General features: G+C 42.1%; 2 protein-coding genes across 4 annotated transcripts in view; one reads left to right on the forward strand and one right to left on the reverse strand.

Annotated features, from left to right (window-relative positions):
• ANGPT2 (angiopoietin 2) overlaps window positions 1-1,355 on the forward strand; it is a 56,754-nt gene extending 55,399 nt beyond the window's left edge. For both annotated transcript variants that reach the window (XM_082608554.1, XM_082608555.1), the window contains exon 9: window positions 84-1,355. In XM_082608554.1, the coding sequence (XP_082464680.1) occupies window positions 84-244 (161 nt within the window). In that variant the 3' untranslated portion in view covers window positions 245-1,355. The remainder of the gene's footprint in view (window positions 1-83) is intronic.
• MCPH1 (microcephalin 1) overlaps window positions 1-23,936 on the reverse strand; it is a 226,427-nt gene that overhangs the window by 127,625 nt on the left and 74,866 nt on the right. For both annotated transcript variants that reach the window (XM_082608550.1, XM_082608551.1), the window contains exon 11: window positions 3,158-3,235. The gene's annotated coding sequence lies outside the window, so the exon portion shown is untranslated. The remainder of the gene's footprint in view (window positions 1-3,157; window positions 3,236-23,936) is intronic.

Below are 23,936 nucleotides of genomic sequence, written 5' to 3' on the forward strand. Positions count from 1 at the left end.
CTCGCGGATCAGCCAGTATTTGTAACTCCGCGGTGAGAGAGGGCCACCTGGCTCCTAATTCCTTCTGTGTTTCACTTTCACAGGCTGGTGGTTTGATGCCTGTGGTCCTTCCAACCTGAACGGAATGTACTACCCACAGAGGCAGAACACAAATAAGTTCAATGGTATTAAGTGGTACTACTGGAAAGGGTCCGGCTACTCGCTCAAGGCCACGACCATGATGATCCGCCCAGCAGATTTCTAAATGCCTGCGCACACCTGAGGAACAGTGTCTTCCAGTTTTCAAAGACTTAATCCCAAAGCTCTGAAAGACACAGCTGCATGCTGCCTCCCTATCCAGCTCGGACAGACTGCCCGCACTCCAGACCGAGGGGACCCGCGAGCTCCCAGTTAGAACCCCGTCAACGTCACCCCTTAAACCCGCATCACTCAACGAACTGAAGCACAACCCCCAACGAGCCACAGCCTGGCATGGTGACCTGGTAGAAAGCCTACGGGAAGATAAATTTAAGCTTGCGAATGAGACTGACAATTTACAGGCTCTGTTGTCACAACCAAGAATGTTATGTGCGAGTCGATCAGTAAATAACTGGAAAACAGAACACTTATGCCATATAGTAGAGATAACCTTGGAACTGCATTCTTCTGAGCACTGTTTATAGATTGTGTAAATATCCATATGTCCTGAATTCAGCACCACTATCATAATTAAAAGGAAGGAAAAATTCTCGAAGCCATAAAAATATACTATATATTCAGGGATTTTTATGAGAAGTGGTTATTAGCGGTTTAATATTTGGAGAAGGAAAAACATAGTTAACTCATTTTTACTCCTCCTCTTAGGTGCTTTAAATTTTCATTTTGAGAACAGCATATTTGCATAGGTATTGATAGGTTAGTTTTAAGTTAATGCTCAAATATATATATTTCAAGTTTCTATGGTGAAAACTTTCAGGATCTCTGAAATTATTAATAGAAACGTGTTCTTTTAGTATATATGAAGATTGTACTATTTTTTCAGCCTCGCTGTTAAATATGAAGGGATTTTTAGTAATTAAATATAACTTATTAGGTGAGATGACCACATTTAACTTTTATGATATTTACAACATTGTAATATGATTCTGAAACAAATGATTGTGCCTTGTGACAAGGAAAATCTTGATTTTTAATGATGAAGAAAATTATACATTTAATTTCATGACAAAGAGGCTTTCCTATCTTTTACTCACTATTCTAATACAAAAGTCTTTTTTCTCTTCTACTAAGATGTATTTTAGGGAAGTAGGCTACAATGTCCTTTGTGGTTGAGAAAACCCTTCCATTTAAAACACTTACAAAGCTATACTTCTCAAGCTGGATTCACCCTGGAAGTTATTTAGGGGAAAAAATAATTTGCGTTAGTAACATTAACTTAAATCTTACTAGACTTAAACCACAAGCAAATTTAAAAAAAAAAGTGTTCTGGGGCGCAAAACCAAAATCTGATATTTATAGCATATTCAAATGTTTACAGAAAAATTTTGAGAGCACAGATTTAAGCTCAGGACTGTGAAACCTTAAACTCCTAGAGTTTTAACTCCATTTGAAGTTTTCATCGTACAATTAATACTAATGAACATTTGAGTAATGCTTCATAATTTGGAAGCAATTTCTCATATATTCGCTTTTGAATCAGCTACTAGGAAGCTTAGAGCCAAATTTGCAGCCAGCATTTACCTGTCTGTCTTCACCTTATACTGTTCTACAACTATTTTTTTTCTTTATTCCATTTTTCTTAGCTAATTTATTTTATCCCCACACCCCCCTCTTCCCAGCTTAGTTTTATGACACTCAGGTGTTGCTGAGTCAACTTATGGACTCTGGACAAGTCAGGCCCTCTGCTTTTCCACCATGCTGCACTTTCCCAACAAATATATTAATGGGAACATAACCTCCCATCCCAGAACAGCTCCTCTTATTACATGTAAGAAGGCGTCATAAGGTTAACAGAGGTTGAATTTATACACAGCTTTGTATCAAGCTAAAAAACATCTGATAATAAGAAAATATCACCGCCTCAAAAGAAACAATAAATTTCCATGACATCTCAATGACCACAGGACAGACACCGAGGTGGGGAAATGATAATACGGGAAAAATTGGCAACAACACAATTTATATTCACTTGTCCATGTAGGCAGATAAGGTGAGTTTCAAAGACAAACCTCACTATGTTATTCAGAGTTACGTATACTCTCTCATGACAGCGAGTGGGGGAGAATTTGCGTTTTTACTTTACACTTCAAGTCCTTACCTGGTATTTCAAACAAAGAGTCTTGCTGAGAGGAATTTTTTCTCTCCTTAAGAAAACATTTATAAAGTCCAGAGCAAATCAAAACAGCAATCTCAAAAATGAAAACAAAAACAACCCAACAACTAGATAACCACAGCGACTGGAGGGCAGAGTTCAACTTCTCACTATGTGACAGTCATATGGCATACTCAAACAATTAAAAAACATGGAGACCACTCACAGATTACACATCATCATTTACCTTTCAGGTATCAATCTTTTGAAAGGATAAAAGGTCACAAACCAGTTAACGTTTGAAAACAAAAGCCAACTTCTGCACAATCTTGCTTCCAACTAAACCTGAAATTACCTACTTATTAATCTTTAAAAAAGTTAGAACCTGGAATTTTCCCATTAAGCATTTGAAATACCTGAACATCAGTAAAGCTGAAGCTGAGTTTCAGGAAACACATCAACACAGAAAGACCACGTCACAATGCTAGCAGGCCACAGTGTTTATGCCTATCACCTCTATCTCTGTTCACAGTCACAGCATCATTCTTTAAGGCAGTAAGCAATATAGAATAGTATCTTTTCAAGAATCTAGTCTTGTTTCATGTTTGTTCTTCTCAATCCTGAGGACTTTTATAATTAAATTGTTTGAGATTACATTTCTCACAACTTTTTGAGGAATGTTCTCACATTCTCACATTTATTCTCACAAACGGACGAAATGTGTTAAGTTCTGCAAATATGTCTTTTTAGTTATAGGCATAATTGCTCTTGATTTAATTAAAAAAACTTGAGTGTATATCTATGCTAATAATGACTTCCTGAAAATACCAAATTGTATTTACCACCATAAAATAATATGTGACTTACAGTAGCTGCAGGGAAGTAGTTTGACTCTTCAAACGGTTCCTCGGAAATCCAATGACCCATTTCCAAAGACCACAGTACCTATAAGTGACAGAAGAAGCAGTACATTTTTTATAGACTTATTAGGCTTTTAGTGGACAATAAACCAGTTTGAAGATACATCAAAACCAAAATAAACAAACAAAAAAACCCTAGCAGTAACTACATACTACATTGATCCGAAGCACATGTGTCTTGAACACCAAAGTGCCATCAGAATCTTCAGGTTGCAAAAATGTTACAAATATTAATAAACGCTTGGTTAAGAAAAAAGTCTCCTGATGGCTAGAAGTCTGGGTTATTACCCTAGTGAGGATAACCACCCCGTTTCTAAACATATGAAATACTACGTCTTCCTAAATTCCAGTTTCCAATTTAAGGAGTCATTATAGACAATCCTTAGTAAATAATACAGAATTTTATTAATTAAAAAAAACCCATGTATTAGGAGAAGATAGATCATAAGCCTAAATTCAAAAAGCAAACCTTTTGGTGTGTAACTTTATTTCTATCATTAGCTAATGTTTTTAGGAGAAGTGCTCCACATACATGTTTGGAAAGCCTTCTCACACTTTGGAAGAGTAAAATGTCTCATAAACAAGCTTTCATCATCATTGTTAGAACCCACACATTTTTAAATAATCAAAACAATGTTTTCATTTTTAATTCAACATTTGAGATTCTGTGCTCATCTCTACTCTATGACCAAACTCCTTGAAGAGCTGTATGTTTCTATGTACCAGTAGAATTTTACAACTAAAATAATCAAGCTGAATTACATAACTCACACTGATCTTTTTATCTGCAATTTCCTTCTTTCCTACATTCAGTAAATCCTTTTTTTTTTTTTTTGCCCCTAGAGTTGCTATGTAAAACTCAAGGGGTTGGGCTTCCTTGGTGGTGCAGTGGTTGAGAGTCCGCCTGCCAATGCAGGGGACACGGGTTCGTGCCCCGGTCCGGGAAGATCCCACATGCTCCAGAGTGGCTAGGCCCGTGAGCTATGGCCACTGAGCCTGCGCATCCGGAGCCTGTGCTCCGCAATGGGAGAGGCCACAACAGTGAGAGGCCTGCGTACCGCAAAAACAAACAAACAAACAAAAAACTCAAGGGGTTTTGTTGCTGTATTACCAGGAATGAGGTCTAAGTCTTCCTTTTTGGTAGTTCCTAAAGTTCAGAACCACCTATGGGCTATCAGTCTGAAATATTTCCTTTTTTATATATTAAACCTAATACTTATCCGACATGAGACAGCAATGTTTTGTTTCTAAGAAAAAGTGAGCATGGTAATGGAATAAAGACAAGAACGGAATACAAAACCTGAATGATCATTCTCAGCACTGGCTCGGATCTTACTTTTAATAGATGCATTTACTTATTCAACAACTATTTCTTTCTGCTCACTATCCATTCATCTGTGAACAACTTATTGAGAGCCTACCATGAATAAGAGTCCAAGCTGGGTCCTGGAAACCCAAACCCAAACCTAGAAGGGTTTACCCTCTTGCAGGAGGCATGGCAGCAACCAAATGCTGGTTCCTCCAAAGCAGGGCTGTGCAAACCTGTGGTAGGAAGCAAACTAACTCGGGCTAGGAAAACCAAGAAAGGGTCCACAGAGGGGCTGACATTTAAACTGAGTAAAAGCTCATCAGGCAAAGAGAGAGACAGTGGGAAGGGGAGAGGGTATTCTGGCAGAGAGAGAATACCATGGGGCAAGCCAGGATTAAAGTAGCTTCTCTTTTTTTCGGCTGCAGTAGAGGGAGCTTTGGAAGAAGTGGTAAGAAAATAGGGTTGGCTGGCTGCATACCGTAGGGAAGGTATGATAATATACCCTGTCCTACCCCTGTGTGCTGAGGACATCAGTGCAAGCACAACTGTTGGGCAGGAGAATCAGAAGAAAAGCCAAGAAAGACAGGACAAACAGCTCCATGGGCACTGGGCCCAAGATGATATAGAGAGATGGAAAGCAATGAGTTGGGTTCTCAGGCACCCTGTTCAATCTTCAATAGATTTGTGTGTAGACAGCATTTTGTCATTGAAGTCCCTTTTTGTTTCCCCCTGATTTTTACTGCCTAACAAACATTACAAAAGAAAAAAACTTACCTTAATAAGTCCAATGAAAGAAGATATTAGAAAATTGGTAACTCTACACTGAAATCTTTTTGTACACACAGCAAACATGGTTAATGAGTGGTTCAAATAACCCGCTGAAGTAACAGTGTTTACCTTACTCTTATCAGTCGATGTATGTTATCATTTACAGAAGACACACTAGTTCCCTGCAAACTCATGTGATTAGCCCAGGAAGGAAATTGTGGAAAGTTTCAAAATCAGGTTCACTTCAAGACATGAGGCATGTGGAAGACTAGTATAGTGAGAAACACAACGTAGTAGTGAGAGAATCCAGGGAACCAGTCTTAAAAATGGCGGTGGCATTTGAGTTCAAATGTAAGCCACATTAAAATATCAACTGAATTTAAACAATCTCTTGGGGAAAATGTATGTTCTCTGAATTTGTCCACTTCTAAATGTTATAAATATAAAACCGTAAGGCATCTACAGGAGCATTTTGGTAAGTAAATTAATAAAGTTAATTTATGTAGGCATCCCAGGAATGAGTATTGTACAGAGATAGCAAAAAACACTAACTTGATTGTAATGAAATCATCAAATCAGAAATAGAGTGTAAATTTTTTTGCTTTAGTTCTTTCATTAGCTAGACTTATCCTTACCTTACTAGAGTGTTCAAAATAGGGAAAGTCTACTCTGCAAGATGGCAGTTAAGGCTGCAAGTGTAGTTAAAAATAAAAGGTTAACCTGAGATATTTATCATAATATACGTGATAGAATGAAAACAATTGAGAAGCTATATAAAGCAAGGAATGGGGTTGCATGAATACAGAGGATCAAATCCCATGTGGATAGCCCTTAAAATGAGGGCTGAGTTATTTCAGCATCCACTGCAAATGAATATGATATTTTTGGCATTGTAAAATTATCACTCATAAAACTTGGACCTTGTTGATGAATTTAAATAGGACCCATTTTCTTGCCTTATTATTAGATTAATAGTTAATGATGAGACAGCTTTCCATAATGTAAGACTGACTTTGCAACTGCTTTCATACCAGGCAAAATGCAAATGGTTTTCTCTCATTTTATATCCACCTAATCATTTTCCTTGAACAGGGTGAGGAGTGTAACTAGACTGAACCCAAGCCAGACAAGGGCTCTGAGATTAAATGCAAGTCAAGAATAGCATCAAACACAAAGAAGAAAATGAAGCCAACTATGTAAACATAGCAAAGTGAGCATAACTTATTTTCACCATCTCACAAGACTCAACTAAAATGATGGAACTAAGAGGAATGGGAAAAGAGCCCAGTGCAGATAAAAGCTGATGATGTTTTGAAAGTTGCAAAGCAAATGGATAAATGGTAACTGACTTAGAAGAGCAAAGAAACCTCGAGCTTAAACGTCTAGAGAGGGAGTCAGTAGGAAGCATCCAATTCCCTCTGCAGATTCCCAGAAAGGCGAGAAAATTGGGGGTACTAGAAAGCTCTGAAAATGCGGTGTAGAACAGGGTGAAATGGAGAAATCTCCTACCTCCACCCTCCTGCCCACCCTCCTCTGGAATAAGACAAAAGTAAAGTCAGACGGGCTTTTCTGGGAGCAGTGGTGAGAAGTAGCAGGGAAAACATCTCCAGCACAGCCCTCACCCCGAGACATGAGCACAGAATCCCATGGCAGGACAAGGGTCTTTCTTTTCTGGAGAAACAAATCACCCCAGGGAAAAAAGACCTACAGATACTGACACGTGGACCTCCCTCTATCAAATACCTCCATCATATCAGATGATCTATACACTCAGATAAACAGAATTTCCATCAGCTTTTCAGTCCTCAATATTAAACATGACTTTCTACCCATTTGATAAAAGCCTCTAGCATGCAAACAGAGACCAGACCAAACAAACAGGGGATTCCTGGGATCACAGTGATGGGAAGTCCCAGGATAACGGCGGCTCTGTAGACCTCAGGAGAACCAGTCTCACAGGGAGCCGAGCAACCAAGGGGTTCATGGGTGGCGTCTCCAAGAGAAAGAAACGGGACTGGAAGATTATCTAATGTGTAGACAGTTTTGGAGGAAAACTCCAATGTTGTTTAGAAATTCTTGTGGTGAGTTAGTGATAGGTACATAGAAAACTAAGCAATGAAAATGACTGTCAATGATAAGCTCAAGAAAAACAAACAAAAATGACCAGAAATGGAATAGAATCATAGTACACCATATGGCTCAGCTCAAACAGCATTCACATAGTCATCCATGTGTGCATGTAAATGTGAACAAGTATGTCTTTATATGCATATATAACATGTTAAACAAAAATCAGAACCATACTGGGTAGATGGGGAGGGGACATGTATGTCACAGTGAAAGCTATACAGTCATATTTTAATCTTCCATAGAAGGAAGCCTATAGGTAACATCTAAAAGTGATGATTAAAAAAAAAGCAGAAAAAGCATTTTATTTAGAAATATGTAAATAAAATATCAGAAGGATATTGTAGGAGTGAGAATCTGGGCTGGGAAACAGCAGGGCAGGGAGTGCCATTTCTATTAGAGGCCTCATAAATTACACTCGATTCTGAAAACATTTTGTTTTGGGTAATTTTACTCTTATGAAAGAGTTGCCACAACAGTACAGAGAGTTCTCATTTACTGGTCACCTAGATTCCTCTATCGTGTGAGTCTCCAACCTTCTCTTTCAAAAGTGCTTTGCGGGCTTCCCTGGTGGCGCAGTGGTTGGGAGTCCGCCTGCCGATGCAGGGGACACGGGTTCGTGCCCCAGTCTGGGAGGATCCCACATGCTGCGGAGCGGTTGGGTTCGTGAGCCATGGCCGCTGAGCCTGCGCGTCTGGAGCCTGTGCTCCGCGATGGGAGAGGCCACGGCAGTAAGAGGCCCGCGTACCGCAAAAAAAAAAAAAAAAGTGCTTTGCACCTAGAACCAGTTGTCAATATCTACAAAAACATCTTGCTGGGCTTGTAACTGGAACTGAGTCGATTCTAGAGTTCAAAATGGGGAGAACTGACAGCTTTTAAAAATACTGAGTTACCCAATTCATGAACATAGTATCTCTCTCCTTTTATTTAGGTCTTTTAAAATTTCTTTCTCAAGAATTTTGTAGTTTTCAGCATACAAATCCTGCAAATATTCTGTCAGACCTAAAGTTAAATATTTCAGCTTCTGGGGCTGCTAATATAAACGGCATTTAAAAAAATTAGAATTCCAGGTGTTCATTGCTAATACACAGAAATACAACCAAATTTTATATATTTACCTTGTATCCTGTAACCTTGCTTAACTCAACTTACTAGCTGTAGGAGCTTTTCTGTAGACTTGTTGATATTTTCTAGGTAGACAATCATGTCTTATGTAAATAGACAGTTTTATTTCTTCCCTTCCCAATCTGTGTGTATATTTTTTTCTTACCTTATTGCAGTTGCTAGAACTTCCAATACAACACAGAAGAGGAGCAGTGAGAGCATTAAAGTTGCTTGGACAAGTTTGTGAGGCAGATTAATTTGGTTTATTATAATAGCATAAACCCAAATTGCTCTTGTTTATAAATTAATGTGTCTATGTAAAGCACAAGGGGTTTTTTGTTCGTTTGTTTAAGTAAAAAATGGTCTATTGTTATTTGGTACTGGTGCTGGCTAACTGTCACAAGCTTTTATTAGGTTCTTCAACTCTCTATTCCTCATAGAATAATTAGAACATTCTGAAGGATCAGAAGAACTAAATGCCACTTTCTGGATCAGAATCAATCAAATTAATTTTTTTCTTTAACATTCACTTTCACTTCTTAATATTTTGAGAAAATTTCCCAAGAAACGTTCCTCAGCTGTCTTAAAAATTAATTTATTCACAGAGCATTTAATAAGCAAAAACACTAAACAAGGTATCCTTAACTTTTGGTTTCTCAAAAAAAAAATTAAAGAGAGGGAAAACAACAGTTACTTCCATGTACAAGTGATATGAGAAGATCAGGATGAGCAGAAAGCAACCTGTAAGAGGGATTTTAGGTTGCACTTGAAAAACTGAATGATTCACTGCTGGTGTTGATAATTACAACTTCAATAGGAAGCTGATTTAACTTACTTGAGAGTATTACTAATCGTGTTGAAACCATTTATTAACATTCACAATGTCTTACCATAATTGTAATATTGTTTATTCCAAGTTTCTAAATAGCCAGGCTAACCAATCATTATTTTTGGACCTGTCTCCAGACCATACCACCTACCATATATAATTGTTAAATTCAACTGCAGTTTTGGTACTAAGAATACTAGTGAGAACATAGCAGCTAAAGAAAAAAATGGGGGGGGGCTTCTTTGTGGGAAAAGTCAACAATATTCTTTGCATACAGAAGACTTCATATTGTATAAAATGCCAAGTGAGTGATTAAAATTCAAATCTGATGGTTAGAAACTTGTGCCACAGATTTAACCAATGGGAATCCCGTTAATTTCAAACAGGTCGAAAGTACACGTTATTTTCTCCTTTACTCATTGAAAAGAGATTGGGCTTGCCTTCATCACCCTCTGCCCTTCCACCCTTCCCCACACCAACGGGGGTAAAAAACTTGGTTGTGAGAGTCTGTGGAGGTATAGAAACATATATTCAGCATTTGCAAATTCCTTCTTTCCTATCCAAGAGTAGCAAAAATGGTCCTCACTAATTTTTTTGCTATTTTTAGCTAACAACAGAATTATAAAAATTAAATTATATTTTTCCTGTCAGATCTCATAGACTCTTTGTCTCAGTTATGAGAGTAATTGATTCTCTCAAGCAACAAAACTTTAAGAGAATTTGCTACTAGGTCCATTGTTTCGACTTTTTCTAGAGGGAAAATAGCAATCTTTGTGTTTCTTCCACAAACAGACAGTATAATGTACTGGTTAAGAACACAGAACCCAGGCCACTGGGTTAAAGCAATGTCCACCTCTTCACAATTTTGTGACAAGAAGCAAGTCAGTTAACCTTTCTGTCACATGAAAACATTATACATCATCACAGATTACAAAAATATCTGTGTAGTTAATGAAATTGCTGTGGCAATAAAGTTGATTCTAGGTTAAGTTTCAGGAGAAAAAATTGGGGCTATCAATAGTATAACTTTTAATAACCATATAATAGGGTGCTTAAGTCCTGAACACTGTGGAGCCAGAAAGCAGAGGAGGTCTAGTCTCCCAGAAGGACCAACGTGAACTGGCAAAGTTTCAAGGTAACGATGTTTGTTCCAAAATAAGTATTTCCAACACTTCTCAGAACACCAAGAAATGCTTTCTATAATGCCATCAAGTCATTTTAAAAATACAAACCTAGTCAGTAGTCTCCCTCAGTGAGGCAATTTTCCACGTGATTTTTAAACTTCAGGTGAAATTCACACACTACACAAGTAACCCTGTTAAAGCGTACGGCTCAGTGGCATTTAGTTTATTCACCACGTTGTGCAACCACTACCTCCTTCTAGTTTCGAAACTATTGCATCAGCCCAGGAATACACCCCGTACCCATTAAGTGATTACTCCTCAACCTGCTCTCCGGTCCACCCCGGTAACTACTAATCAGCCTCTGTCCGAGGATCTTCCTCTTCCAGATCCATCACAGGAAAGAGACCCCACAGTATGTGATCTTTTGGCTTCTTTTGCTTGGCATTGTGCTTTCAAGGTTCACATGCGTTATGATTTGAATGAAGACTAGTGACAGGTGTCAAAAAGTCCTGCCTACTAATATTAGTAAATCAATATCAACGGAGGGCTCACTGGACTCTCACTGCCTTCCTCGTCACACAGCTGGGGAGTGGCAAGGCTGGCAGCAAAATTCACTTTCTTAGCCATTAATCTTTTAAAAACACCCAAGGTGGGGCCTCCCTGGTGGCGCAGTGGTTGAGAGTCCGCCTGCCGATGCAGGGGATACGGGTTCGTGCCCCGGTCTGGGAGGATCCCATATGCCGCGGAGCGGCTGGGCCCGTGAGCCATGGCCGCTGAGCCTGCGCGTCCGGAGCCTGTGCTCCGCAACGGGAGAGGCCACAACAGTGAGAGGCCCGCGTACGGAAAAATAAAATAAAATAAAATAAAAACACCCAAGGTGGTGTGCAGTCACAGAATGAGTATATTAAAGTTTAAGGCAGCAAAAATCAAAATATCCTCTAGGCTATCTCTGGAAGTAGATGCCAGAAAGTCTGTGGGCTACGAACGGAGGAAAGCTGAATTCAAACCCCAAATCCACCATGTTCAAGCGCTGTGATCGTGAGCAATTTATCAGAACTGTTCAAGTCTCAGTTTCCACAAAGGACTGTTATACTGACAAGCTGAGCGTAGGTAAGTCTCCTGACAAGATGGCCCCACCTCTTTAACTTTTCTACGTGACTAGCACCTTCTGGAAGCAGCACCATCTCCACCCTCAGACACGCTCACTGGGCGCCAGCCCCTCCCTACATGGTCCTGGGACCAGCAGCACCTGGGAGCTGGGAGCAGATGAAGAACCTGAGACCCAGACCCACTGAATCAGAATCTGCATTTCAGTAAGAACCCCACGTGATCCACATGTTATTAAGGTTTAAAAAGCACTGCTCCAGCTGTCTCTGAAAAGGGGCTGGGGGGAGCACAGAAGGAAACCCAGAACTTAACACAGTGTATTTAACCAAGACGGAAAAAATAAGCAATAAAGTACTAAAAATAAGTAGTTAAGAATTCTTCTCTCTTTTTAAGAGATATTAACTTACAGAGACTAAATACCAGATGGTAAGAGGAAAAAGAAGCTACATGTTGATATGTACCTTCTTACAAACAAGTTTGGCTATATCATATGCAGGCATTCAAGTTAGATTTATTCCGCTTATATTTTACCCCATCTTTTCAGACTGCAAAAATGAAAATGGATTATTCTTGGATTTCAGAGCTTCACTGCTCATGATTATCCATCCACTTTTTACATACTGCTAAGTAGAGAGCAGGGTGACCCAGCATTTTACCAGTGTAGTTAAATGTGAAGTCCAAACATCTTTATAAATAACACAAGCTCCACTTTTCTTATCAAAATGAAAACAAAGAAATAAATATAACACATTCCAACATAACTAAAATAAATAGCAGAAACATCACTTCGTTGTATGAAAACAAAGTAGAAATTATTATTACCACCCCTGACAATAAACCAAATGTTATGGCTACTAACAACAATCTCTGTTTTTTTGTTCTTTATGTGAATTTGAGTTATAAAGATTTTTTTCTTAAATGAGCATCAGGTCATCTTATTTTCATGAATTTTAATGAGAAACACATGAACTACATGGACACTTCTGTAGTTTATAATGATGTACAGTATTTTTAAATGACATTTTTAGCTCATCAGAGGCAAGAATAAATTCCAAGATTTTTAAAAGAAATAACACTATGTTTAGTCATCCATCTGCTCACACATTGATTCAACTAGAAAGTGCTGTGTTCCACGTCCCATCCTGAGTCCTGGGCCACATAAGTAAAGACAGGCACAGCCTCTGCCCTCAAAGAGCTTGTAATCACTAAATAAATAACCAGTGTCTGCTAAAAAGGGGCTGCTTTAATGTTTCAAACTGTCTCTGTTTCACCCTAGTCCCTTGTACTAAGGAGGGTATGGCTGTCTCTACGCGAGGTTTTCTTTTTGTTTTGTTTTGGGTTTTTTTTTGTTTTTTGTTCTACGTGAGTTTTACTACCAAACAATACTGTCCACAGTTTAACAGTTGAAATAAGTGTTCTACTTCGACAGGCATCCACAAATATTAGAAACGCCTAAAAGGAAAAAAGTCCTGTGTATAACATTAACGCTTGTAAACTAGTCTTTCTTGTTTTGCTGTCATCCAACGAAACCAAAATAAAAAAGAGTTATAGGAAACAAAGTTCAGTGGAGATGTGCTTCTCTATTCACTGAAGGACCCTCTCCAACGGTGTGCGATATGGCACATAGCAGGCAGCCTACAAGGAAGGCAGGATCGACCATGTGAAGGACAGAAGCGCTTCATTCAGCCCCAGCGTCACGAGAGCCCACAACCAGAGATCACACAACTGCATTTATGTGTCAAGGGTAATGTCTCAAGTCTGTGAACTCCCTGAGAATCACCAGTGTTTGATAAATTATTAGGTTATGCAGAACCTTAATATTCAAGCACAGGATATTTGTTCTTGCAAAAGAACAAGGACCAATTTAAAAGAACTAAGAAGTAGATCTATCAGGCATCTAAGGCAAGCTGCTATTTCAGTTGCCAAAATCCTTTTTTTCTTTTTTTTTAAAATGACTTTATTATTATTATTATTTTCTTTTTTTTTTTTTTTTTTTTTTGCAGTACGCGGGCCTCTCACTGTTGTGGCCTCTCCCGTTGCGGAGCACAGGCTCCGGACGCGCAGGCTCAGCGGCCACGGCTCACGGGCCCAGCCACTCTGCGGCATGTGGGATCTTCCCAGACCGGGGCACGAACCCGTGTCCCCTGCATCGGCAGGCGGACTCTCAACCACTGTGCCACCAGGGAAGCCCTAACTTTATTTTATTTATTTATTTATTTTGGCCGCATTGGGTCTTCACTGCTGCACACAGGCTTTCTCCAGTTGTGGCGAGCGGGGGCTACTCTTCGTTGAGGTGTGCGGGCTTCTCATCACAGTGGCTTCTCTTGTTGCGGAGCACGGGCTCTAGGCACACGGGCTTCAGTAGTTGTGGCTCGCGGGCTCAGTAGTTGTGGCTCGTGGACTCTAGAGCACAGGCTCAGTAGTTGTGGCTCACGGGCTTAGTTGCTCCACGGCATGTGGGATCTTCCCGGACCAGGGCTTGAACCCATGTCCCCTGCATCGGCAGGCGGATTCTTAACCACTGCACCACCATGGAAGCCCGAAAAAATCACTTTCAGTTACGTATTTCTTATTCTCCAGTTAAAAAAAAAGACCCTAAAAGGTTTTTTGTAGAGTACCTTCCAGGGCAATGAATTTTAGGAGAAACACATTGTGTGGATCATACATAAAAAGTATCAGGTAGCAAAATGTTGTCAATTACAGTTTTGAAAAACATACGATAGTTTTTTAAAATCCAGTATTTCTTGCATCCTCTCTCTTCAAAAACCTAATATTTCCACTAAAGCCCAATTCACAGAGGGTACTTGTGCAGGGATGAACAGAGCTCAAGTATGATGTTCTGTGGCAATTTATTCTAACTCAGGAATAGAGCTTAGAAACCTAAAAGAATGCACAGTTAACAATGTCCCCAAGGTCACCGACAGATAATCTCAATGATGGAGAGCTGAACCTAATTTTCCAAAAGTTCCAGAGAATGAAATCATGGTTGCATTTTCTGATGAGAACCTGAAGGTAAGATATTCTGTGCTGCTGTTTAAGGAGAGAACTGCTTCACTGGGATGCCAGAAACACAGGTGAAAGTTTAGGAATCCAACACAAAGTTGCAAAGGTTAAATAATAAATATGTACCTTAAGGTATAACTGAAGTTTTTTCTAAAAATGAACTTTGAATTTGTGATTCAATTACACATGGACTAATTTGAGGTCCTAGAATTCTCAAGCATAAAGCGAGGAAGAGATCATCTGAAGTTAAGAAAAGTTAAGAACTGGCATTTCTACTTAGCTGCCCCTAGTTAAACAAAACAAAACAGAAACAGTGAGACCCCTGAAGGCCGTATTTTGAAAAGGATGGGCAGTAACAAGCCCCGCACAAAGGGAATCACTGGGTTTTCTCATGTGCAGCCTCGTGCGTTTACACTGTTTGCCAAATACGGTAACTTCTGCTTTAACATACACAACCTTAATCTAGTATTGTTTTTCCCCTGCTAAAGCCAATAGATTCAGGTGCTTCACCAGACCAATTCCAATTCATCATAACAAAACCAAATTGTCAGGCCCCAGGAATGCTGTCTTTCAATGTGCCATGCTACGAGGCTTGAGTCACATTTCATGCTGCCCCGTCCGGACGCCAGGGGGTGCAGAGACAGTTCTACACTCACTGTTCCCACCTCTTTTCTTACTATTAACTCTTCAACCCTCCTTATCATTAAGCCTGATGCTTCCAAGGTCTCTGACCACATCCATGTGGTCAGACCTAATGGTCATTTCTCTGTCCTTTACCCTCGTCGCCTTTCAGAAGAATTTAGCACCGCTGGACACGCTCTGCTTCCTGAGACGGTTCCTGTTTGGCCTGAGAATCGGTTCTCCTGGTGGTTGGTCCACCTCTGTCACCTCCTGATCCTCCTTGGTTTCACTTGCTGGCTCTTCTTCCTTCTCCCCAGCTTCTACAGGTTGGCACAGCCCGGGGCCCAGTCCTAAGCTCACTGCCCCCCTCACTCCCCAGGTACCACAGCTTACATAGCACCTATGTGCTAATGGTTCCGAACTGGATATGTACAGCCCTCACCTTTGCCCTGAATAAACAAACAAATAAATACTGCATTACAGAAAATATAATTTGGTATTTATATTTTATACAATTGGATGTGATACCTCTATGTGGTTGTTTAATAGAAATCGCAAACCTAATATGCATAACCCAGAATTTTTTTTATCGTACCCCAAACCCTGCAAACATTTTTCTCCCCCGGTATTCCCCATCTCAGTAACTGGTACCACTGCCTACCCTACAGAATTCTCAATCATTTACAGCTGCTCAAGTAAAAGATTTAGGCAGGAGGCACCTTGACTTCTCTATTTCCACACACCTATGTTATCCAACCCTGTCAGATCTTCCTAGAAAGTGTACCAACCTGATCCCGGTCACGGCCGTTGTGCCTTCTCACCTGGATGCTCGTTAACCGCCTGCTTCGGATCCCTCTGCTCTTGCCTCCCTGCAATCCATCCTTTACACGAAGCCAGAGAGAGAAAAGCCAGCCGTCCTCTTGTTAAAATACCCCGGTGGCTTCGCAAGCTCCTGGCCATGACCTACGAAGCCGAAGCCCTGTCCTCTGCGTCCTAACTAAGCGCCCCGGGCTTTGTCTCCTGCCGTCTCAGCCGTGGGACCTATCCAGCACCTTCGCACAGCGGAAGAACCAATTATCCACGTGAAGCTACGAATTCCAAAATGATGGTGGAACTCCACTCGTAACACAGTCAGTGGCTGCGTTCCAGGGCTTCACAGCCTCCTCCCCCTAAAGATGACTTTCACCCCTCAAACTCCAGCACGGGTCACTCCCAGGTGACACTCACAGTCCTGTTCACACAACTTTCCAAGTGTTCTCGAGAAGGGCAACACCCAAGCCCCGGACTTTCTGGGCAAATCACTTTTTCCTATCTGTGCTCAGTGCTGAGGCCGTGGAGCTGGGAAAGCACTGCACCTCCCGGGTGGAAAGGGCACCCCAGGTCTGGCTGGGATGACAGGATGGCAGAGCAGGTGCAGGGTCCCCACAGACCCGCTACTTCCTGCGGCCCCAGGGTGTGCAGAGAAGGACCTTGGGCACCGTCCAGGACCCACCACAAGTGAAAGCAGCAGAGGACGCAGGCTCTGGGTCTGTCCACAAGCAGAATCCATTATTTTAACAATGAAAACTTTTAAAGGAGGTGTACTTTGAGATGACTGTTTGTAGCCAGTGGCTAGGGTAATACCTTTATCAAGACTGTTTCAAAGATTCACATCCAAGTCTGGTGAGCTATTTTTCCTAGTGTCTCCACCACTAAACAGAACAATGTTTATCATCTCACAGGGTCCTGGAGACAGTGGATGTGAAAACGTTTTTTTAAACTGTAAGTACTTCATCGAGGTATAATCTGCGGCAGAGTGAAAATAACTTGAATTAAGCCAATGAAGATTCAAAGACCCAAGCTGGAAATCTTATGTCATCAATGCCCAGCATGTGGTTGCAGCCAATAGATGTTAGCTGGAGAACTTAAGAAAACAGCTCACAAACCCTGGTGACAAGTGTGGTGTATAAAGTACATTCCGTCTCAAAATTATTCTAAGTTAATATGCCAACTTAAGGTTTAAAAAAAAAAAAGAGAGAGAGGAAATAGTTTCAAGACGATTCCTTTTGAACAGTCCCGGGAAGGCAGGGATGTACCAGAACACCAGTGAAAACCCCAGATTCCAGTCTGGTTCTACCACTGGCTGTAATTTTAGGGGGGTGACTAAGCATTCTTCAGAGCAACACGACAGGCATGGGCTGCAGGAACTATGTTTCATTCTAATTCGGTCGTTTTATTCCGTGCTCACGCCAATAACACACAATACGTCTTATCAAACTCATTGCTTACTGAGTTCAGTGTGAGAAAGCCAAAACTGAATCACATTATTTCAAGACAATTGACCCACTATGACATCACTTTTTGATTTATGAAACACTTGATGATACAGTGTTTTTCTGTTCTTCTGTTGAGTTCACTGCCTTGAAATGTGGCTGCAGAACTGATTTAGCTTCTAAGCCCTGGATTTGCATTTACAGGTGATGTAGCTTTAAGAGCCTCTATCAAGCCTTATTCAAAAGCAGTCAGAATCAACACTTTTAGACCTGAACATAGAGGCTGAGTCACTCCTCTGTGGGCCTCTGAAAGGGGGTCAGAGCTACATGTACTGGGAGCAGCGGGGAGAAGCGGTGACAGGGCCCCTCCCCTCCCTGGACAGAGGTGGCAAGCAGGCAGAGCGGAATCACAGGTGAGTCAGCAGGAGCGTGGCAGACACCAGACAAGTGAAAGGGAGACAATTCTGCTAAAGAATTCGAAGAGCCCACGCTTGAACAAAAACCAACAAACACACTTCAGTCTAAAGGGACGCTTGGGTCAAACCGATTTCTCTGTTTTTCTGTTGTGTTACTTCCTGTCTCCTGTGAACAGGACACAGGCCTAATTTCTGTTTCTGGTAGACAACTCAGCCACGAAGCAGGAAAAGCACAAGTTATTCTCTTTGCTGAAAACAGCAGAGTTAACAATGGAAGTGGGAACTGTAAACAACTAGAAAACACACACACACACACACACACCCCAGATTAAGTAAAAATTCAAACTGAATTGTGTTATAAAATCATCATGATTTTTTGGCTATGACTAACTGGACCACATACAACTGTCTAATTTTGAAGAGCTGCTAGAATTCTCCTTCACAAAAAATTTCCAGAGAATACCACACAAACCCTGGAATAAAAGCATTCCCAGCAATGCTTTTCTTGGAGGCAAGTCCATGGCGCTCGCCAAGAGGAGTATTTTAAGAACCCCCCCAAACTGCACTGGGGACAAGGAAAAAGGAGGCAGACCACAGGGCGAGTCACTCCTTCTGCACAAAGGCAACATGACCCTTCAAGTACGTGTGTGGGGTCTTCACACCTTGACCCTAAAAGAAGCTGCCGCCTGTGAAGCTCCTGTCCTAAGTCGTGAACAAGTTGCAGATGAGTCTTAAACTGTGCACTAAACTTCAGAAACTAGCTGGTGTGGCTTTGTAAGCGGCAGGGGCAACTTCTGCCTCTCAAAATAGTTTATCATGTTTGTCCGATTGATTTTGTTTAGAAAATTGATGGAGGAGGCCATTCAAGAAGCAGCGAGGATGTCTGTCTTATTTAAGATGGAGCTGAACAGGGAAAGGGATTCAGTTCATTTCTATAGTTTTTTTTAAGGCAATAATCTTTATTAGTATCAATGAACACGTCATGCCCGCAAGAGGAAACCTTTGAGTCATCACAATTACATGACCAGGCATGTTTCATTAAGCCACAGTGCATCCTGTGCTTTTTGATTTCCCAGGGGTCGGTGCTTTTCACGAATAGTGAGCGCTCGGGCATCGTTGGTGAGCTGTTTCCATAGAGAGACACAAATCCCCAAAGTATCCTTAAACTCTGAGGGCTCTCCCTTGGAGTACTAGGACTCTGATGGTTCTGGAGAAGCTTAAAATAACAATATATGAAAATCAGTACCACGGTGGCCTTAGGAGAAGTGGTGTCTCAAATACACTGAAATCCTCAGCATCAGGAAAGAGGCTCTTCTTGGGTCCCCCAAAGGCCAGACGCAGATGCTCCTCCCTTCGTCCACCCAGACCACCCCTGTTCCAGCCTTCTCTCACAACCCCTTCCTCAATAAAGGGGCCCCGGAGGCTCTTCTCCTAGGAGCGCAAACAGCGTTTACCAGCTTTTGTGGGTGTTCCCCAGGACCAGCCGTGGAATGAATGGACGGGTCCATGGCCAAGGGTTCACTGGTCCAGAGCAAGTGTCTTTTGTCAATTTTAAGGTTAATACGTTCTTTCCGTACACAAGACCACGGGGACAGGATGTAAGAAGTGATTTGTACAGCTCTTGCAGGGGATTAATAAGTTATTTCTGTTGTAAGGCTAACATACGTTAGGTCCTTACTTTTGCCAGTCACCGTGAAGAGCTCCGCACACCTTTAACTCTTAGCTTTCACACAATCCTGCGAAGGACATCCTGTCACTAGGTCCCTTTCCCAGATGAGGAGCTGCGGCTCAGTGAGATGGAGCATCTTACACTAAGGCTGCCCTGCGAGAAGGTGCCCGCCACCCAGGCACCTCAGCAGAGTCTATTCCCATTTTATGTGGGGATGGATTAACTTTAAATCCCCAAATCCCGGGGCAGCCAGGTGGCTCACCATTTAACTGTCTCGTACTGAATTATTATTTTTTTTATTGCAACTGATAAAACATTGGAGGCCTGGACATTGTATTATAGTTCTATGGGTCTTCCTCTATTTCAAAATAAGGTAAACGCACTGCCGATTTATACGTGGAAAATGATGATGACATAATGGAAATATATGGGAACCTCCACACAGAGCAAGCACGTATGGATTTACATATGTGTGCGGATGTGTGTTTTCAATGCAATCATTTAAGGGCCTTGTCATCCCATTCTTTCTCTCTGAACAGCTACCTGCTGATTCCTGTCTTCTTAGCAGAAGGCATTGGATGTACGAGATACTAGACAAACAAAACATAGGACCTGTCAGAAGTCGGATCTTACAGAAGAACCTGTGGCTTAATTAGTGCCTTAGCAAGGGCAAAATACTCTGAGATTTTGAGGCAGCTGCTTTGCCACTGTTTGAAATCACTATACTGGTAAGTAGAATGTGTTGCTTAAAATTACCACTTGAATGCTTTCCTGCACTAGTGTTAAAACCCTGAGGAAGGCTCCCCCGCCCCAGTCCTGCCCTTGCTCCTGTCCTGGGGGGTCCACACCCTCCCCTCCTCCGCGGGGGGCCAGCACCACCGGTGAGCACCGCGTCAGGAAGGACATGAACAGACTGGGGACAGTTGGAGGCCCAGGGCAACCGACCCTATTCTTTCTGTAAGCGTTTCCTTTTCAATTTTTCTCAACGTGCTCTGTTTCTGAACGGTCTGTCTCCTTATTTACAAGGACCTATGCCCATTCTGAGGACTAGGAATTTTACATGAAGGTGTGGGCAGGGTCCCTGCTGGGGGGGGCCCTGGGGGAGAACGTGGTCCAGGCCTCCCTCCTGGAGCTGCTAGGAATCTCGGGCTCCTTGGCTTGCAGACACGTCACGCCAAGCTCTGCTCTTCACACGCCTTCCTCCTTCTGTGTCTTCCTAAACCTTTAGAAAGCCTGTCCTTACAGAATTCAAATCAATTAAAAGTCATCAGCCGGGGACACAATAAACAGTGTTACATGGCCTTTATAGAATTAATGCATTTGTGCATGGGGGAGAAGGCAGGATAATGGCGCCCACAGCTGTCCACAGGCGGGTCCCCAGGATCTGTGAATGTGTTAACTTCCACGGTGACAGGCACTTTACAGATGCAATGAAGTTAGTGACCTCGAGATGGGAGATGCTCTGGATTATCCAGGTGGGCTCCATGAGACCACGAGGGTCCCAATAAGTGAAAGACGAAAGCGGGAAATCACAGATTTGGCTATGGAAGCAGAGGTCATGACCTAATCACTGGAAGGGGACACGAGCCCAGGGACATGGGTGGCCTCCAGAAGCTGGAAAGGGCAGGAAACAACTGTTCTCCTAGAGCCTCCAGAAACCTATTTCAGATTACTGACCTCTGAAACTGTAAGAAAACAAATTTATGGTTTTTTTTTTTTTTTTTTTTAGCCTCTGAAAAATTTGTTACAGCAGCCACAGAAAACTAATACAGTACCATGGATCCTGAAGCAGAAGAAATTATTCAAGGTGATGCTACCTTGTGTTATTTAAGAAACTCGGCCGAGTGGGCTAACTATCTGGCAAGGGTCCCATAGGTGACACGGTGGCTCCTGGGGCTACCGTCACTTGTACTCAGCTGCAGGGAGTCAGGGGGAAACAGGGGCAGCTGCTGTGTCAACCTGCAGGGCCACTCATGCCGGATTCGTGGATCCGGTGATGCCTGGTGCTGGGTGGATGGCTCGTCCCTGAGCTGGTGCCTCGCACGGCTCTATGATGTCTGCCTGGGTGCGCAGGAGGGAAGAGGAGCCTCCACACGCACCCCTCTAAATCATTATGGGTCTTTGCTAAGTCATCTTCTTAACAGCTGTTATGTGGTCGTCCAAGTCAACAACCCCGGGATTATCCCACTCCTCTGCCCTCACAACCTGCAGCCCACCCATGAGAAAGCCTTTGACCTTGACCGTCACGAGAGCATCCAAATCAGAGCGCGTCTTGCCACCGCTACCCCTCCTGCCACCCACTCCGAGCTGCAGTCTCTCCCACTGGAATACTGACCCCAGCAGCTGCCAGCGGGTTCCCTGATGCCATCCTGCTCCCCTGCAGGGAGCTCTCCACACAGCAGCCACATCCTCTGAGAAACACAAGTCAGATCACGTCACTCCCAGGATAGAAACCTTCCCATGTCTCATCACGACACAAGGAATAGGACACAAGCACTTCACCACCGTTCCCGTCACGATCTGGCTGTCCCATCTCATCTGCTGCTACTTGTTCTCTTGGTGTACCCCAATCCGACCCTCTTGTTATTCCTCAAAGACACCATTCCTGCTTAGGGATTCTGTCCTGGTATAACGTCTGGGGGCTCTCAGTCAGGGTCTGTAGTGCCGACCTTACAGGACCCGTCTGGGAACGCCAAGAGCCCAACAGCTGGAGGCCCAGGGTGCTGTGGAAATATATAGGAGTCTCTAATCAGAACCACCCTTTGTCTGGGTAGTTTGTGTTCTTATTTTTGAGGTGTGAGAGCTTATATATTCCGGATGTAAGTGCTTTGTCAGATGAGATTTGCGAGTATCTTCTCCTGGTCCTTTCATAATATTCTTCACAGTCACAATCTTTGATTTTGATGACGTACAACATTAATCTTTTCTCTTACACATCATGCTTTTGGTGGTGTATCTAAGGACTTTTCGTGTAAACCAAGGTCATGAAGATTTTTATCCTATGGTTTACTTCTAAGAGTTTGGTCATTTTACATTTTAGTCTGTGATCCAGTTTGACGTAAGTTCTGTGCAGAGCATAAGGTTCTAGGTTAATTTTTTTGTATACAGATGTCCAGTTGCTCCAGCGCCATTTGTTGAAAAGACTGTCCTTTCTCCACTGAATGGCCTTTGCATGTTCATCAAAACCAGTGGCCGTTTGCCTGGGTGTATTTCTGGACTCTCCGTCTGTTCCATTATGTCTGTCCTTTTGCTGAGACCACATCGTCTTGATTATTGAAGTGTCAAAGGATACCTAAAGATCAGGTAGTGTTATACCTCCAACTACTTTTTTTTTCTTTTAAATTTTATTTATTATACGAAAGCCATACACAAGTAATATAGAAAATTTGGAACTTACAGGAAAACCAAAGAGGAGAATTACAACTACTTTATTCCACCATCCACAGATAATCACTATTATTAACATTTTGTAATATGTCCTCAGTCTTTTTATCTGTTTTATGTACACAAATACACACCTATATTAAAAAAAAAACCCAAATTGAGACTACATAATACTCACTACTTTTATAACCTTTTTTAATGTTCAAAGAGCATTTTTCTTTCTAGTCAAATGTCCTTCTACGTGACTTTTAAGGGCTGTGCAGTACTCCGCCATCTGGATGGATACACAATAATTTACTTCAGCAATTCCCTACTGAAAATTTTCATTACAGCAGAAAAGAAACGAACCTCCAATCACTTTCCTTTTTTTCTCTATTGCAATGCTGGGATGAACATCCTATAAGTAAATCTTTAATGATCTACTTAAGATAAATGACCGAATGTAGAATTATTATGAAGTCAAAGGCCATGGAAACTTTTAGGGTGTTTGCCACTATCACCAAACTGCCATCAGGAAGCCTGGACCACTTGGTACCCCATATGCAACGTGTGGGCTGTTATTTTAGTACTACTTTGCCGATAACTGCGTCTTATTTTCCTGCTGCGGTTTGCTGCGGGAAAAGCGCTTTTCCTTTCGTTAATTACTAATGAAGCACACATTTCTCCCCGTGGTTCTATCCGTTTGGACGTCGGTTATGAGTCGGCAGGTAGGTCCTCTCACCGCCGTCTTCTGTTCCTTGAGGCTGTGTGTATAAAAATCCCAGGGTGGGGAAGCGGAAGCAAGATGAAGCCAAGGACACCTTCACGTGGCCCCATCTCTGGGCCGAGTGGGAAGACTGGAGACAATCGGAGAGGCAAGTAGATGGCTGGATGCTTGTCCTGGATGGCAGTGGCTGTCACCCTCCTCCTGGGGTGCTCCTGGTCTCTGGGGGCCCCTCTGTAGGACGCCCAGATGGGCCTATGCTCTCCAGGCCTGGTCCTTCCCTGGCCTTCTGTTTGCCTCTGTGTCCCCA

The sequence above is a fragment of the Mesoplodon mirus genome, assembly GCF_964341445.2.
Source record: "Mesoplodon mirus genome assembly, chromosome: 20".
Lineage (NCBI taxonomy): Eukaryota > Metazoa > Chordata > Mammalia > Artiodactyla > Ziphiidae > Mesoplodon > Mesoplodon mirus.